This window comes from Pagrus pagrus, assembly GCF_965226575.1.
Source record: "Pagrus pagrus genome assembly, chromosome: 8".
Lineage (NCBI taxonomy): Eukaryota > Metazoa > Chordata > Actinopteri > Spariformes > Sparidae > Pagrus > Pagrus pagrus.
In genome coordinates this window covers 5,235,975-5,252,207 of record NC_140192.1, presented here as the reverse complement: position 1 = coordinate 5,252,207, position 16,233 = coordinate 5,235,975, and the positions used below count along the sequence as shown (strand labels likewise).

The following is a 16,233-nucleotide window of genomic DNA, read 5'->3' as shown; positions in this document are numbered from 1 at the left end:
TCTCTGATATATTCATGTATATTCAGTGTGGGTGCTTTACTGCCCCCAACTGGTCGATGAAACAAGAAATAATTCACAACCCTTCATTAACTAAAAAAATATTGTTGTTAAAGAAAAATTGTATAAATTTGACAGATAATATATATATTACTGCTTTTATTTGTCACATTATTAATATATAGTAGGCTATGTTCAAAGTATTCATCTCCTGCGTTGCATAAATAACATGTAATACAAACATTTTCTTTAACCATTAGTCCTTCAAAGAATGTTCAAAATAAAGTTTATTCTTAAGTTTTTCCTTTCAGTAATTAAATTTACATCAAATGTACAGTAAATTTCCTGCTTAAAAATGTAAAAAGTGAAAACACAAAAACACATTTTGCATCGTAAAAGCCAACTTTAATATAATGAGTACAATCATGTAACATAACATAAAACCCTCTATATTCTTCAGAAACATTCAACAGTATTAAATGACATGTACCTTCTGTACACTCGCATGTTATTAATTGTTTTACACCAGGTAATTCATCTTCGTACAGACAGTTAGGCAGCTTGTTGAGAACAGTCACAAAACTCTAGAAAACATGGTGTGACTTGTAGTGGTTAACTGTCACTAACATTTTCTCCTGTAGTATATTTCACAGTTGTCTACATTAAGGCACAACGGTATTTACTTTTACAAAAGTGAATATTAAATAAGCACTCTTAAAGTGTTAGGTGAAATCTCTAAGTGCTGTGTTTCCCCTGAGTGCTTAAATGTTAATTTGGATAACATCTGTTACTATTAATGTATTTCTAGTGGCCTTCATCTTCAAACAGGATACAAGTGCAAATAATTTTTTAACAAAGTTGTTATAAAATACCTCCTAGTGCCCTGTGATACACAATGCAAAAAGTTTCCTTCACAAAGTTTTCCTTCATGTTCAACTGGCTCACAAATCCCAGATTTCTGTGGTTGGAACTTGTGCAAATGTGGCATTGGAATATAAATCAGTGTTTGTTTTGAAACCTACATAAATTAGTGATGATCATTAAAAAGGGTCAAGTACCAGATAAGGTGTTTTGTTAATATAGCTAACAGTCTGTATCTTCTGGAGCTGCGTGTTGATCTGTAAGCACCTGCACTGACTGGTCTTTGTCATCCCCTTGTAGTGATGCATCAGGAGATGAGGTTGAAGAAACCTGTGAGAACTCAACCTGAGCTGTTATCTCCTTCTGTACCAGAGAAAACTGGCTCGTTGCCTCATCCAGCTGTGAATTAACTGCCTGGACCCATTTATTAAGCTCCACGTTGAGAGCATCCATCCCTTGGTCCAGTTTCTCCTGTCGGCCTTTAAGCTCCTCTAACAGGTGTTGTGTGTCTCTGGCAACCTGACGCCTCTTGTTTCCTGCAGCAGGAGCACGCTGACGCAGCATGTAGCCCTCAAACTCATCTGGACTGAGGTTGAGTGCTGGTCCATCCAGTTTTTCAATGAAGGCCACTGCACAAGACTAAAACAGGGGACAGGGACAAAGGCAATGAGTGATGAGCCGACCTCGTTGCACAGTATTCTGTGGTGTACGGCAGACGCCGATTAACTTACTAAATTTGTGAAATAGTAGCCGCTCTCTCCTGCCATCAGACTGTGAGGGAGACCAAATCGAATCACATACTGCATGTTGGAGTGAAGGCGAGGTGGGTTGGCCTTCAGCACCACATAAATGAGGCCTGACAGGAAGTCGTCGGCATTAGCGGGCTCACTGTTCGAGCTGGAGAGCGCCTCAAAGACATGCTGACTGCATTTGGACACACATGTAAGTTTGTCCTGAGGTGCCCGTTTGGCATCCATCTCAATTATGGCTGTCAAAAAAAAACAGAGGGTAGGACAAAATGTAAACGACTAACATTTAATACCTTTTAAGGGAAATATAATGTTGAGAGTAAGATGAGACGACCAAAACCACTCTCATGTATGTCCATTAAATATAAGGCTACAGCTAGCAGCCAGTTAGCTAAAGACAGGATAAAGCTAGCCTAGCTTTGTTCAAAAGCTGTCTACTAGCACCTCATTAAGACTGTAATGCACATCTTTACGGTGGATTATGTAGCCTTATATTCAACAGTGAGACTTGAGAGTAATATTGATTTTGTCATCAAACTCTTTTCCAGAAGGCAAATAAGCACATTTCCCAAAAAGACAAACTATTCATTTCCGTACTGAAGCTGTGAATCACCTGTTATAGCAGGCAGAAAGGGGTCGGCTGTGACTGCAGTCTTTTTATCAGGAAAAGGTACGCTCAGCATCTGTGGAGTAACCCAGTTTAAGGAGCTGCAATGTAAAAACATTAGTGTCAAACAAGGTTTTAGTTTGGAGGTTTTGATTAAAGACAACATAAGCGACTTGTACAGTATATAAAGGTTACCGTATTCTTCTCTGGAGTGCCAGGTCCTTCTGTTCATCATCACAGCTGTCGTGGCAGAAAACCCACTTGTGCAAACGTGTCATTATTAACTTCTCCACATGCTCCATTATCTGAGTGACCTGAGCCTCAGGAAAACCTGAAAATCAAAACAACAACTCAAAGTAATTTATTATTGTCATGTTTTCAGAATAAACAGCCCAGATGGTGTTGAACTGATCTTTACTCACTGCTGAAATATTCAGCAAAAGACTGGTAGAAATCTTGCACAAGATCCGACTGCTTCTGTACCGGTAGATCCTGTAAAGATGAGGAGAATCTACGTTCAGCTCTGACATACCAAAGGGAGGCTACTGTATAAGAAGTGTAATGTTAAATGTGTGAAAATATAATTACATGGTAAGCCTCCATTGTGTTGAGGAAAGCTGTACATCTGGACTGCAAACGCTGGGAGGAAGGGCTCCGAAGTAGCTTTAGGAAGCCAGTGAAGTCCCCGGGCTCAAGGCTCTGGTAGGCTCTTAACACATTTGTGTAGCTTTCAGAAGACTCTAAGGGGACACAAGTGGACGTTATTCCACATAAATAGATAAAGAGCTGCAACATTATAATAATTTCATGATTTTAGGGCTTTTGTTGCCGCTGTTCAACAACTTTTTCATTCAGATTCTTAGGCACTAGTTTGGTGTCTACAATGTGGTGAAGCAGCAAATGGAGCCAACAAGACCAAACATTTCAAACATTTTTGGAAATATGTTTTTTGACTTGCTGGAAGTTGCAACACTAAACATTACTACCTTGTCGTTTTGGAGGCGATGGGCTGCCCCAGAAGAGTCTCCTCATTGTGTTAATCCGACGACCTTTCTCCGTGTTTTTCTTCTCCTCAAATTTGGAGAAGGTGAGAGGAGTGCCATCATTGCTCGGCCTGCGAGGAACGACAACATTAAACATCCAAACAAAACCCTGTTGACACCAAAAGCACTTAAGTTGCCTCAAGCTGATAGTCACAAAACTGTTACATTAACGAAGCATTCATACAAATGTGTCCCCCAGTGTCTATTCAGGTAATCATCAATGGTGCAACTTTTAAGGTTTCTATCATTTGTTGCTTTTCAAGATGCTAAAACATTAAATCCATCTGCACACCGCCGTGATGATGTCGTACCAGTGACATTACAGCTGACAAAAATGTTCAGATCTAAGTGCTCCCTTGAGTCTGTGTGGTTGTTATCAGCGGTGTGTTCACCTTGTGTCTTGTCTCTGGGCTCCAGCTGCACGTGCTCGCTCTCTCCAGCACTTGGAGCAGAAGCCTTGCCACGCGGGGTTTCCATAATACCCGCAGGCGTTCTTGCAGAGCAGCTCCTCCTGAGAAACTCTGATTCCTCTTTGCTTATCTGTCCACATGGTTGAGCTCTCTCAAATACTACTCCCACCTATTGGACATGACATAAATACTTCAAACACAAAAAACTTTTTCAATATACTCTTAAATTAACACATTTAGAGGAAAACTGTGAGTGAGTCCTGTGCTCTCCACCGCAAGGGCTTAAATCTTACAAGCTTAGTGTTCACTACAGCCCGACTGTGCTAAACATGGCACTTAACCGCAGGATCCTTCATTTGAGCCCTGTTTATGCACACAGTTGAATTTTTTTCAAGAAAATGCTGTCCAAGGATCAGTTAAAAGCTTGCATCTGATGGGTACTTCATTACATGATTTTAGACTCAATGTGTACATATTTGACTACTTTTCGGTGTGGACTATTCTGGGAATTTGTGGTGTTGGCAACCTGTGCAGAGATTATATTAACAACTAAAAATGTACACGTGATTTGTATTCTGATGACACTATAAGTAGACACTATACATTTAAATGTGACTACTTTAAGGGCAATAAATGAAGATTTTGAAACAGCATTATAGTGTTTAGACGTTCATGTTTGGAAATACAAGATAGAGAAAACAACTAACTTAAAATAAAATAATGAAAATGACAAACAAGTGGAAAATGTTAACACCCACTTTATTTTCTAACATAGTCGTTAGCCCTGCATGTGACTGGCTAATGACCGTTTAAGCTCTTTTAACACACAAAATCTAAAGTTACAGCAAAGAGCAAATAGCCTAAAAGAAGCTGGACTACAGTTTACTGTTGAACCTCAGCTTAAAGTTATTAAGGCAGCCAGTTAATGAGAGTTGTGTGCTGGCTAATGTTGTTAGCTAACAGGTTAAAAGCTCGGCTGACTGTCAGCTGAGGGGATTGGAGATAAGAACCAACGGCTAATGTTAGCTAGCACCGAGTGGCTAAAGCTCACAGCTAACTCACTGACATAATTCCGTAAAATGTTTCGACTAGTTTAACTTGTCTCTCAGTTAAAAAAAAAAGCAAATATCCACAATGATAAAGTCCCAATTATTAAAATGCCTCCTCACCTGTCAACTGGTGAAATCATAACTAGCCGCTTCCTCGTCGGAGTGGGTGTTTTTTTCACCCTCTGATGTTTTATTAACCGTCACAAACTCATAATAACTTCTTCAACGACAATGATAATCCGTCAGACCTCGATCAACGAGATATTGTTCAAAAAGTATGAAACAGTACCCCAAAAGAAAAGTTTAGAGCACGACGAGCAGATTAAAAGTCAGCTGCTTTCAAACCTGTGCAACAGGAAAAACGGTCCGGAAACAAGTGACGTGTCGACACGGTGTCAACTTTCAAAGTAAAAGCATCGTGGCGAGATGTACCATCTACCCGCTGTATCCAACATGTCAGAATCACGTGCACAACACGAGCGACATTTAAAAAGTTTTATTTTAAGTGTTCATATTTTTCATCATCGTCGTGAGAGTCCCGTGACATATAGTCATGGTATATAATCATTGTTGGGCAAGTTACTTTTAAAATGCAATAAATTACACATTACTAGTAGTTAGCCTACCGTCATATTAAGGTAATTTAGTACGTTACAATATTACTGTCTAAATTACTCATTGCACTGCTTTTTAGTTAGGCTTCTACTCATATTATGAGATAGGAATAAATATTTTTAATTGTAGGCTCAGTCATATGAAACACCTATACCTTCTATATTGTAGCCTATAATGACGTGATAAGACAAAAATCCCTTTAACGCGTTACATTACTCGTAGTAATGCATTACTGCAAAGCGTTGCTTTTGTAACGCGTGACCCCGAACACTGTATACAAAACATGACCATACAGTGGTCACAGTTATACAAGTTTTATTTTGAATGTTGATACCGGAAGTATGTCTTTAATATTGATTCTAACTTGATGCTATAGGCGCCCAGTTGTACTTACTCACTGTGACCACAAGAGGGCAGAAGCAACCATTATTGTCAATATGATTTGAAGGTATCAGTACGTTTTGTCATGATCATGCTCGTACAAGTTAATAATCTGTATCTGTATTAATAGTTTACACAAGTCATTGTTGTTCACAACGAAAATAATCTTTAAAGTAATTTTTGATATGATGAATTTAGTATGTAAATATCACAACTACTTTCCCAAAGTCAAAAAATATGTCTCAGCTATTAATTTTGCTGATAATATTTTTGAAAAATATTGTCTCAATTTCCTCTATAATTCAGTCTTGTCGTGCCCTCCCGCTCCACCCCGAAACTCAAGTTTTCAACTATTTCTGTGATTTAGATAAAGCACAGTTAGCATTTTGCTAAAAATGCATTAAAATAATGAGCATCTGCTGCCATCCAGTGGTCAAAGTGAAGAACTGCAACACACTTGTTCATTAAGTTAACGGCAATGAAGACACGGCAATACTTCCGGTGAATAATATCAAAATAAAGTGACTAAACTGAAAAATTTCGAACTCGTAAAACTTTTAATCCTCATGCAAACTGTTGTCTAATCAAATAAAATGAACTATTCCCAAAGGAAAATCTTGAAATGGTGTGTTCACAGATTGAGACTACACAACCTTCGTTTATATCATTGTCATGTTATTAGTAAGTGTCTGTTTATTGCGCACTTTGTTATTAAACTGCCATTTTCTCCAGCATATTTGTTCCTTTTGGGGGTTTTCACTACAAAATGATTGGTGATGTCCACTGGACTCCTGCTGACTGTTGTGTTCTTCTATTTCTGTTGTCTTCATGTCATCTGTTCAGATAGATATCAGTTAAAGGATAAGTACCGTTTTTTACAACCTGGACCTTATTTCTGGCAAAAGATATGGTCATTTACTCACCCAGATAACTTTGGTGTCATTCGGCGTCGTTCGGACGAAATTAGATCCAGTGTAGCGGCGATATATCCATATAATGGGAGTAACGGGGCATCGACACACAGCCTCTATATAATGCATTATCTGCCACGAAACTAGTTCATTTCATCAATATTTTGTTACGATATGCTAGCGCTATTAGCCTCTGAGTCCGGGCTCGTCCGTTATCAACATCCGGGGTCAAACTAGCAGCAGCAGCTACAGGTAAACAAGGCGCGCTGTCGCGGGTGCGCGCGCAGCTCAGAGACGACATCTTCCAGGTCAGAGGTAGTAGATCAGCCTACAGACCCCGGATGTTGACAATAGACGAGCCCGGACTCAGAGGCTAATAGCGCTAGCATATCGTAACAAAATATTGATGAAATGAACTAGTTTCGTGGCAGATAATGTGTTATATAGAGGCTGTGTGTCGATGCCCCGTTACTCCCATTATATGGATATATCGCCGCTACACTGGATCTAATTTCGTCCGAACGACGCCGAATGACACCAAAGTTATCTGGGTGAGTAAATGACCATATCTTTTGCCAGAAATAAGGTCCAGGTTGTAAAAAACGGTACTTATCCTTTAATCTCAGCTGGTCTCTTTCAGTCTTTCCACTAAAACATAGGCCAATGCCTTATTTTACGTGTTTTTTGCTTAATACATTCATATTATCGTAAATGATTGTGTGAAGGTTGATTTTCTTTGGCTGAGAATAATTCCGTATAGTTTAAATTTGCCCAAATAACAAGTATTCAAGTATTCAAACGCGCTTTCGTCATTTCCCTGCAGCACAACATTTGTTAAAATGGGTCAGAATCGCAGGGTTTTGCTGCCCTCCAGTGGTCACTCTGAGGAACTGCAACAAAAGTTTGATTCGTCAAGTGCCGTCAATTGTGCCATATAGGTATACCAGAACTTCCTATAGGTACTTTCAAAATAAGGCACAATGTAATAAGCAAAGGGGAAAAAAAGAAAGAAAAGAAAACAGACAGATTCGACAGATATGACAAATTTAAGAATAGCTGGCCGAAAATCACAGGTATTCAGTGAGCAGTATGAGCAGGTAGTGACCCCCGTTATGGAGATCATTTTAAGGCAAAGATAAAACCTAAAATAAAAAGAGTTGTTTGTTTTTTATGTCTGCAACTTTGATGACCTTTTCTCAGTGCAGTGAATGTGTACTTGTTGGGACAGAAAAAAGTTCTCAAAAATATAATATTCTGCCTATCCATTTATAGAAGTAGTTAACAGTGTTAATAAAGACATACAAAATCTAACAGACATTGCTTCTGTTATCCCATTTCCAAAATATAACGACACAGTCTTAAAATGTGCCTTTCACTTCTAGAAATATTCACCAGATAAAACTCCCTGAATCAAGGTCAGTTTTCTGCCTTAGAGCTCTCCATAGTTAATGGTACAGCTTTGATGAATGAACCACAGATTTCACTGCAGTCACACGTCATTGTTCGATTCTAGCAATTGCTTAAATTTCTTAACTTTGAGCACAAAATGAAATTAATTGCTAAAAAATATATCATAATATATCAACATTGTCTGGAAAGCACTCAAAATATGAAATATTATAAAAATGCCAAAACACACTGGAGTGGGACTTCTTTACTCTACTTTAGCTGATGTAGTACATCAGTATACTGAATGCATGTGAAATGGATTGTGTACAAACTACATGCCACATAGATAACCTGAGGACACCTGGGCTCCAGATCATCTGGGCCCTGTGGCAGTGGTCAAGTATGCTCACTTGATAATCTTGTAAAACTAAACATAAACAGTGCAACAACCCCTGATCTCCATGCATCTTTGCACACTGTTTTTTTTTTTCTTATGTAAATACTCTTGGAAATTCTGCCACTGTTTTTTACTATATGAATACTGCTGAAATCCTGCACTCCTTACAACTGCACTACCTTGTACACATTAGTCTTATTTTTTTATTATTTATTTTCTTATTTAATATTTGAAAAACTTTTCCCTGTACATTGAGGGCAAACTTGACCGGAGTCAAATTCCATACTTGGCAAACAAAGCTGATTCGGGTTTTTTATATGCTTCATCGTGCTTTTAATTTGAAATGTATGACCGGAATGTCTGTATTTTGTCTTGACACGCTTTACTCACCCTCCTCTCAGCGGTAACTAAGCAACGAGACGCTTCACAGGAGCTAACGTTTAGAAATGTTTTGATGTAGAAGGCTAGCAAAGGCTAAATACAACTTTTTTTAACATACAGCTTTAAATATTTGAATACGGCAAATTGGACAAGAACTGACAGTAGTTTAGACACATTTTTTCTTTCGGTTAATATAATTTCGTTCACAGCCTCACGTTAACGTTGCTCTTCGGCTAACTTAGCATGACGGTTAAGCACGTTTGCCGTTAGCAGAGACTGAGGGGTAGCGGCATCATCTCGACAAGAGGAGGGGAAAAGGCTCCATGAAGTGGTTAAAAGAGAGAATAATCTTTAAATACGTGAAGCGTGGTCAGATATAATGTCAGCGGCTGGAGCTGAGGATGACTGCAGGAAGAGTGCAGGACCTAGAGGAGAAACAGAGTCTCAAGTCTACTCTGCAACCAGAGACACACTTTTCTCAAATCAGATACCTCAGACTGGAGCACATCCATTAGTGAGTATCTGTGTCTTGTGGAAGGTTTTTTTAAATGTATTTTATTTTTTATATTTTTTACAAAATGTGTACTATTTTCTTGTATTAAAGAAAGTTTCAAGTAAAATATTCCCCTCAAACGAGGGATGTCTCTGGCTCATAACAATACTGTAACTGTGCTCTTTGTTCAGGCACTAGAATGGGTGTTTGGGATGAATCCTGCTCTTCCTGCCTTCAGTCTGCAAGACCACGACCAGCTGGTGGTCCTCTATGCTGGAGCGCACGTTGGGATCATATACAATCACACCACAAATTCCCAGCACATACTTCAGGTAAAGACTAGGGCTGTAAATCGCAAGTTTCATCACGATATTATATCGATTCTTTGGACAACGATACGATATTTGCCGATATCACAGAGTCTGCCACGATACGATTTTATTCGATACAGGGGCCTGCGATTGGTATGAGACGATATCATATGCCCATTTAACACAATTTAGACAAAGACATTTAAATGGAAAACAATATTCTTTTTAATAAAAAAGAAAAATAATAGATCTTCTGTTTACTATGAAGTGCCACATTTCTTAAATGCAAATGTTTCAGTTAACTTAAAGAGCCCTTGTTGACCTTTCAATTATGAACATTTATGACTGCTGCTGAGAGGTGAGTTAATATTATCCTCATTGTCTTTTTCTTGGCTGCTCGCCTTTTTCCTCCAGGTGCTGTCTAGCACTGTTTAGAAAGGCGTTGTCCTTTCTAAACAGTGACACAGACGTGCCATGGGAATTTCAAAATGAAGGCGTGTCTTAACGATGGCAGCGATATGAATCAGTTCACTTTGCATCGATGCTATTGGACCGTTGATCATTGAATCGATACATTGATCGGGATCGATGTATCGTTACACCCCTAGTAAAAAAACAGTTCTAGGTTTTCGACTTGTTGAGAGCTCTGTAATAAAAAAGAAGATGAGACAGAGTCCTGCAGACTAAATGAGTGGTATGAATAAACTGTTTAGCTACAGGTATCTTTTGATGTCAGTAACATGCAGGGTGCAGTGTCAGTTTACAAAGCCTACAGTACAACCTCCATCCTGCAGGGTCACTGCCGCCCCATCTCATGTATGTGTGTGAGCGAAGACAGACGCTGGATTGCAACAGCTGACCAGGGGCCGACCAGCACGGTGATGATATGGGACTCCTACTCCGGGTAGCCCTTGATTCTCCTTGTACTAATGCATTTTCATGTATCAACCTTTGCCCCTCATTGTAACTACATACATGTTAAATGTTCCAGCATTCCTGTTCAAACATTGTTCGATTGCCACTCTGAAGGGGTTGTCACTGCAATGGCCTTTTCAGGAGACACAAAATATCTGGTTACCCTCGGGGCTGCGGAGGTTCAAGTGAGTATGACAGCATGGTAGAAAGATTGAATGAAACATTTCTTTTAATAAATCCAGACTGTAGAGAGTATTTTTACCTCACAACCACTTTACGTTAAAAAAATGTAAAGAATATAAAGCGTGTGACTTCTTATTAATTGATCAATATCTCAGAACAGCACTCGGGTCATTACTGATTCATACTGGATCAGGCAGTATGAAACAGTAATTTATAGAGTAAAAATGCCATTTACAATCTAACCACCATCTTTTCACAGTGTGTGTGTATTTGGGATTGGACAAATGAAACAGAAAAGCCTTTGTGGTTTACTGAACTCAGTCCTAAACATGGTTTTCACGTAAGTAAACCTTTTGATATTTAAATGTCACCTAACTTTATGGATATGGCATTCAGGACATCAATGTTCACGTGTTGAATTGATTTTCAGGATAACATCATTTTTAATCCAAATGATAGCACTCAGCTGCTCAGCACCAGTGAAAAACATGTGTTGATTTACAGCAGGGTGAGTCCAACTTTGCTTTTCATTTGAATACATAATACAGCTGTGATGTGTATTTTTTATTGCAACAGCTGCTTTTTTCAGGCCCTGGGAAGTCTGCAATACTTTGCCCTGAAGCTTAGGGAGGTAAAGATAATCATAGAGACATTGTCAGAAATATTTCTGTCTTTTATGGCATTGTTGGTAAATATTTATGCTGTTGTATTAACTCAGCCCTCTCCTGACACTTGTGAAACTGTCTACAGTCCGAACTGGCTGGCGGGTCATTCAGCCAGTCTGTGTTTCACTGGAGAAAGCCTCAGATCGTAACAGCGACTACAGCAGGCAGCCTCGTGGTGTGGAATGTGATGGAAGACTTTGCTGCGAACCAAAGCCTCCCCGAATACAGAATCAAGCTCATTAGCGTTCAGGAAGACCCAATCACGGCTCTCGCTGTAACTGACAGGTAGCCAGCAGCAGAAGTATTTATCGTTATTGTTTTATAAACGCGGCATGTTTTTGTTGGTCTCTAATCTCTCTTTGTTTGTGTGTCATTTGATATCACAGCTGTATCGTGACTGGTGACACTCGAGGCCAAATTCGTTTTTACGATGGAGAATTCCTGTTTCTCACCTTGTACAGTAAATTCAATCTGGACGCTATTCTTTCCATTTCCTTTTCCAAAGAGTGTACTGAGGGATATCAGGAGGACTGCAGTCCGGAGGCAAAACCCTTAATCATCAGGTAGAGGAAATACGATCTATTATGTCTTCAGTCTAAACTGTTATGTGGATTTTAGCCAAGCTGGTCTCTTTCTGGTCTCTTTTTCTGCAGGAACTTTGTTGTGTCCACAGTCAGTTCAATAGTGCATGTGAATGCACAGAAGGGCACCTCTCAAATCCTCCTACATGAGGATTGTGAGCCTGTACATGCAGTGGCCTGCCACCCCAGACAGCCTGCTGTGGCCATGGGAAACCAAAGGGGGATGTTAAAAGTGTGGGACTGTGACAACAAAGTGATTATCAGCAGCAGGGTCTTTGAGACGGAGAAGCAGATTCAGTGTGTCACTTTTGACCCTCAAGGTAAGCCAACATGCTTACTGACTTTGTCTGTGTCAGTCATTGTCTTTGTATGGTATGTTATGTTGCATTTATACCCAGCTGCTGCGGGAATATTCAATTTGTCATTACATGCTGTGACTTAAAGAGCTGCCTTTTTGTCTCTGAACAGGATTATACCTGGCGGTTGGCTTCGGCAGTGGAGCTGTTCACATCCTGAATCCCAGCACTTTGCAAAGCGATCCGGAGGAGTGTTTCCATTACACTAATGACAGCATTCAACACATCACTTTCTCCTCAGACTCAAAGTATCTTGCCACTGCGGTGAGCAGTAATATGTCTGAACTTAGTTATTAGCAAAAGTGTTTCTGGACTCGAATTTACAAAAGAATGGTGTCGTTTTGTTGAAACTGTGATTATAAAGGAGAGGAAGTCTGTGGTTATGATTCCTGATGGTAAATGTATACCTCTATGCTTTAACATTCTTGTGTGACGTGTAGGTTTTATTTCCTTGTTCACTGTTAGGATGCTGGAAAAGCAGTGACGGTGTTTCGCTTGCAGACCAGTAACGGCTCTGTGCCTCGTTGGACGTTTATGGGCAGGTACCACTCCCACTACAAGCCCATCAAAGACCTTCTTTTTGGGATTCACCTGGACAGCACCCAACCCAGACTGCTCTCTCTGGGAATGGACCATCGACTGGTTAGTCAGCTTTATCAAAGTCTCAGGACTGTGGACTAGTTTGGTGTTTTATGATACTTTTTTTTATGCCAAATGTTTAGCACACACCCCTCTTTGTGCTTGTGTGCGACTGATTAATAGGTGGAGTATGACCTGGAAAACAGTGACGTGGATAAGCTTCTCATTTTGAGCTCAGAGCGCATCGAGCAAAGTGCCGTGCCACTGTGCATGACTTGGTATCCTCCCTTCAGTGCAGAGCAGTTTCTTCTTGTTGCCTCGGACCAATACAAGATGAAGCTTTTCAACAGCACTACCAAGATGTGCAGGTCTGAAATACTGTAACAAGAGTATTTATGATACTCTATTATACTATTTATATGTCACATATCATATGTCAGTGCAAATACTGGAAAACAGTATACATGTGTTACAGAAAGACTGTCCTCGGTCCAACATATGGCTCTCCCATCAAGAAAGTAGTGGTACTACCCATGTCGGTTGAACCCGGGACGACCTCACGTTACCTAGCATACATCACAGAGGACAAGGTCAGTGCCGGATTTATCTCTGCAGTATTTTGTTAAGTAATCTGCTTTACTTTAGTTTCTAAGTTTCTTGAAGACGTTTTCATCTGAAATCATCTGAAACCTAACTTACAAACTTATCATATGAATATGTTATCCTGCTTTGTGAGACAGACCCATGGGCTTTTCAACCACATCTAAATTTAGTTTGTTTTTTTTTTTTTATCTCTGTTGTGTTTTTGTAAAAAGAAACAGTGATTACCATTATTTATATAACCATTGAGAGTATTGTATTTCCAGGTGGGTCTGCAGATTTTGCCTCTGGATGGGAACCCCTACAAGTCCAATGCTTTGATCTGCCATCCGACAGGGGTGTCTGCTTTAGCCTGCTCCCACGACGGTCGATTTGTTTTCACTGCAGGGGGATCTGACTGCACTGTCATGTCCTGGGAGATAAGCACAAAGTAAGGTTTGATAGTTCCAACCTGAAAACCAGAGGGAATGCATGAGCAGCGCAATTATGTATTCAGGAGTTAATCCTCCCTCTTGTTGCGAATGCAGCGCATTGGAGGCAGCAGCTGCCTTGGGAGGGAAGGACATGGTACCCTTTTACAATCTTCTGGAGGGAGGAAGAGATGGAAAGTTCTACAGAGTGAGTTAATTGTTGTTGTTGTTGCTTCCCTACAGCCACTGAGTGTTAATCCATGAAAGCAACATTATATCACTTTGTATTTACCACAGTGGTGTTGCACTCAGAAACTGAGCATCTTTATGCATTATAATATTTTGCATGCTGATTGACTTAGCTTGAAAACTTGAAAGCCACAAGATTATGATACCAATTTTTTACTTTTCATTCCTCCTCCAGTCGGGAGTTGTAGACCTTTCTGCTACCATTTTAACCATAGATTCTCAGTTTTCTGAGCTCTTTTGTCTTTAGGAGATGGAGGACTTTTTCTATTACTGCGTAATCCGCAGTCAAGGTACTGACTCCATGGAGAAACGACAAACGTCGACCAAAATCCACCTGTCAGACGTACCCTCTCTAATGAGGGCTTTGGCCTACTTCCCTACTGAGCAAGAGGTATAATATGTGTAAATGAAGCAACATTTTGATTTCTTTGAACGGGGGACTGCAATCTTAAAAAATCTATCTCAGACCTATTTACAATTTACTTTATTATTTTTTTACCAGATAGAAGACATGCATAACGAGGTCAAGTTCAGCAAGTATGCCGAAACAGGAAACTATGTGACGGACATCGACCTGGAGGAGTTTATCAAACTGTATGTCAACCATCGACCTGCCTTCGGCATCTCTAGTGATGAGCTTGCTCGAACTTTTCATGTCCTTGGTGGACGTGATAGTACAGGACAGCTTGTTCTGCAGAAACATGAGCTGCTAGAACTTCTACAGGCTCGAGGTACACTGCCGGCCATTCAGTCAGAAAATGATCATTTCATTTTGGCCGTTTTTAGATTTATTACTGTCACATTTCTTAAAAAAATCTTGATTCTCTGTTCCAGTTTCGACAAAAAATGTTTATGTTACATTGTCAACGTGACACACTCGCCAACATGTGCGTTTTTTTATATTGTCTGTGACAGGAGAACACATGACAGAGGAGGATGTGGCAGAGTGTTTCACAATACTTTTAGGCCTCAATGAAGAGGAAGAAGAAGAAGAAGAAGGAGCAAGAGGAGGAGGAGAGCGTTCTGAGCAGGACATTTCTAAATCTGACAGTATGTGAAAGAAAATCTCACTCACAAACCACAACTTAAATTTACATAACAGCTGAAAACATCACCAATTTTCGATGTGTGTTTTTATCCAGGTGGAAATTCAAAATATTCACTGGAGTTCACGATCCCAGCTGAGATATCGATGGAGACGTTTACAGGTTACATCCTGGGCTTCCCGTCCTCAGCAGAGCAGAGTGGCAGGTCCTCACCTCCGGAGTGATAAAAGCAATAAACTGTCTGCTAGTCTAGGAGAAGTTGTGTTGATGAAGAGCCTCATCAATGATTTTTTTAATGCCTTTATCACAAAGTTAATTATTTTGTTAAGATTTCTCGAGATCGAGATTAATAAGACTGAGGTAGAGTCTGATGCATTGATCAATAATTGGTACTCCTTTATTGGATGTTTTCACCTTAAATCAGTTGCTGCACTTGTAAGTACACCATCTTCACATGCTTGTATGGCACTGCTGGTCTCTAATAAACATACGTAAGAAGAGGAAACAGCCTTTTGTTTTGTCGAGATTACAAAGCATGCATTTTTTTTTTTAGAGATAATGAAATAATTGTCTTGATCTCAAGATAATGGCATTAAAAAAATAATTGCAAGCACAGCCGCTCTCAGCCTGCGTCCCGAACGGAGAGGCTGGATTTTTTAAAATGATGAATAAATATGAATATTAAGTTAGATTTTCATGTTCAACTTTGTCACAAACTACTTAAAAATACACTGTATTTTGTCAGAAAAAAATTACAGATGAACCAATTGAACTGTATTTTCTGTTTGACATTTGAGGAAAACTTCTTTTCACTTAAGTGAAATTTAGTATGCAGAACTTTAACTTGTAAGCAAGTATGTTGTGGTATTGCTCAAATAAAGGATGGGAACATGCTGCATCAGCTTATCATTTTTCCTACTGAATTTTTTAAGAGGAGTAATAGAAACATTTTGACAGGAAGTGAGAAAGATCTTTCAAAAATCAGTGTTTTTTTTGTGGTGTTGATACTGAACTAAACTAAATAACACTTAAACATTAATGTTCACTAGTCTGTG

The 16,233-nt window shown here is 39.5% G+C and overlaps 2 protein-coding genes across 2 annotated transcripts; one reads left to right on the top strand and one right to left on the bottom strand.

Annotated features, from left to right (window-relative positions):
• Nucleotides 1-380: 380 nt before the first annotated feature.
• On the bottom strand, nucleotides 381-5,097 carry LOC311260744 (rab5 GDP/GTP exchange factor-like). Its single transcript, XM_084358917.1, has 9 exons — nucleotides 4,837-5,097; nucleotides 3,650-3,836; nucleotides 3,201-3,328; nucleotides 2,803-2,954; nucleotides 2,637-2,706; nucleotides 2,410-2,545; nucleotides 2,221-2,315; nucleotides 1,590-1,846; nucleotides 381-1,497 (listed from the first exon to the last, which is right to left on the bottom strand). Exons 2-9 carry the CDS (start codon nucleotides 3,805-3,807, stop codon nucleotides 1,081-1,083), a joined length of 1,413 nt encoding a protein of 470 aa, XP_084215043.1. The 5' UTR covers nucleotides 3,808-3,836; nucleotides 4,837-5,097; the 3' UTR covers nucleotides 381-1,080.
• Nucleotides 5,098-8,816: 3,719 nt separating this feature from the next.
• On the top strand, nucleotides 8,817-16,074 carry cfap251 (cilia and flagella associated protein 251). Its single transcript, XM_084360660.1, has 20 exons — nucleotides 8,817-9,304; nucleotides 9,475-9,615; nucleotides 10,389-10,498; nucleotides 10,586-10,694; nucleotides 10,952-11,032; nucleotides 11,123-11,200; nucleotides 11,282-11,323; nucleotides 11,443-11,642; nucleotides 11,744-11,920; nucleotides 12,011-12,258; nucleotides 12,407-12,558; nucleotides 12,760-12,936; nucleotides 13,057-13,241; nucleotides 13,349-13,463; nucleotides 13,740-13,903; nucleotides 14,001-14,091; nucleotides 14,380-14,523; nucleotides 14,635-14,863; nucleotides 15,048-15,182; nucleotides 15,275-16,074. Exons 1-20 carry the CDS (start codon nucleotides 9,170-9,172, stop codon nucleotides 15,400-15,402), a joined length of 2,841 nt encoding a protein of 946 aa, XP_084216786.1. The 5' UTR covers nucleotides 8,817-9,169; the 3' UTR covers nucleotides 15,403-16,074.
• Nucleotides 16,075-16,233: the final 159 nt, after the last annotated feature.

What these genes read in the sequence shown, in the direction of transcription:
- cfap251 (XM_084360660.1), top strand. Translation starts at nt 9,170, where the DNA reads ATGTCAGCGGCTGGAGCTGAGGATGACTGCAGGAAGAGTGCAGGACCT. An exon ending in AGACTGGAGCACATCCATTA is followed by an intron (nt 9,305 to 9,474) that starts GTGAGTATCTGT and finishes CTCTTTGTTCAG; the next exon opens with GCACTAGAATGGGTGTTTGG. An exon ending in GCTCTCGCTGTAACTGACAG is followed by an intron (nt 11,643 to 11,743) that starts GTAGCCAGCAGC and finishes TTGATATCACAG; the next exon opens with CTGTATCGTGACTGGTGACA.
- LOC311260744 (XM_084358917.1), bottom strand. Translation starts at nt 3,807, where the DNA reads ATGTGGACAGATAAGCAAAGAGGAATCAGAGTTTCTCAGGAGGAGCTG. An exon ending in TTTTGCTGAATATTTCAGCA is followed by an intron (nt 2,546 to 2,636) that starts GTGAGTAAAGAT and finishes TTTGATTTTCAG; the next exon opens with GTTTTCCTGAGGCTCAGGTC. An exon ending in CTTTCTGCCTGCTATAACAG is followed by an intron (nt 1,847 to 2,220) that starts GTGATTCACAGC and finishes TTTTTTTGACAG; the next exon opens with CCATAATTGAGATGGATGCC.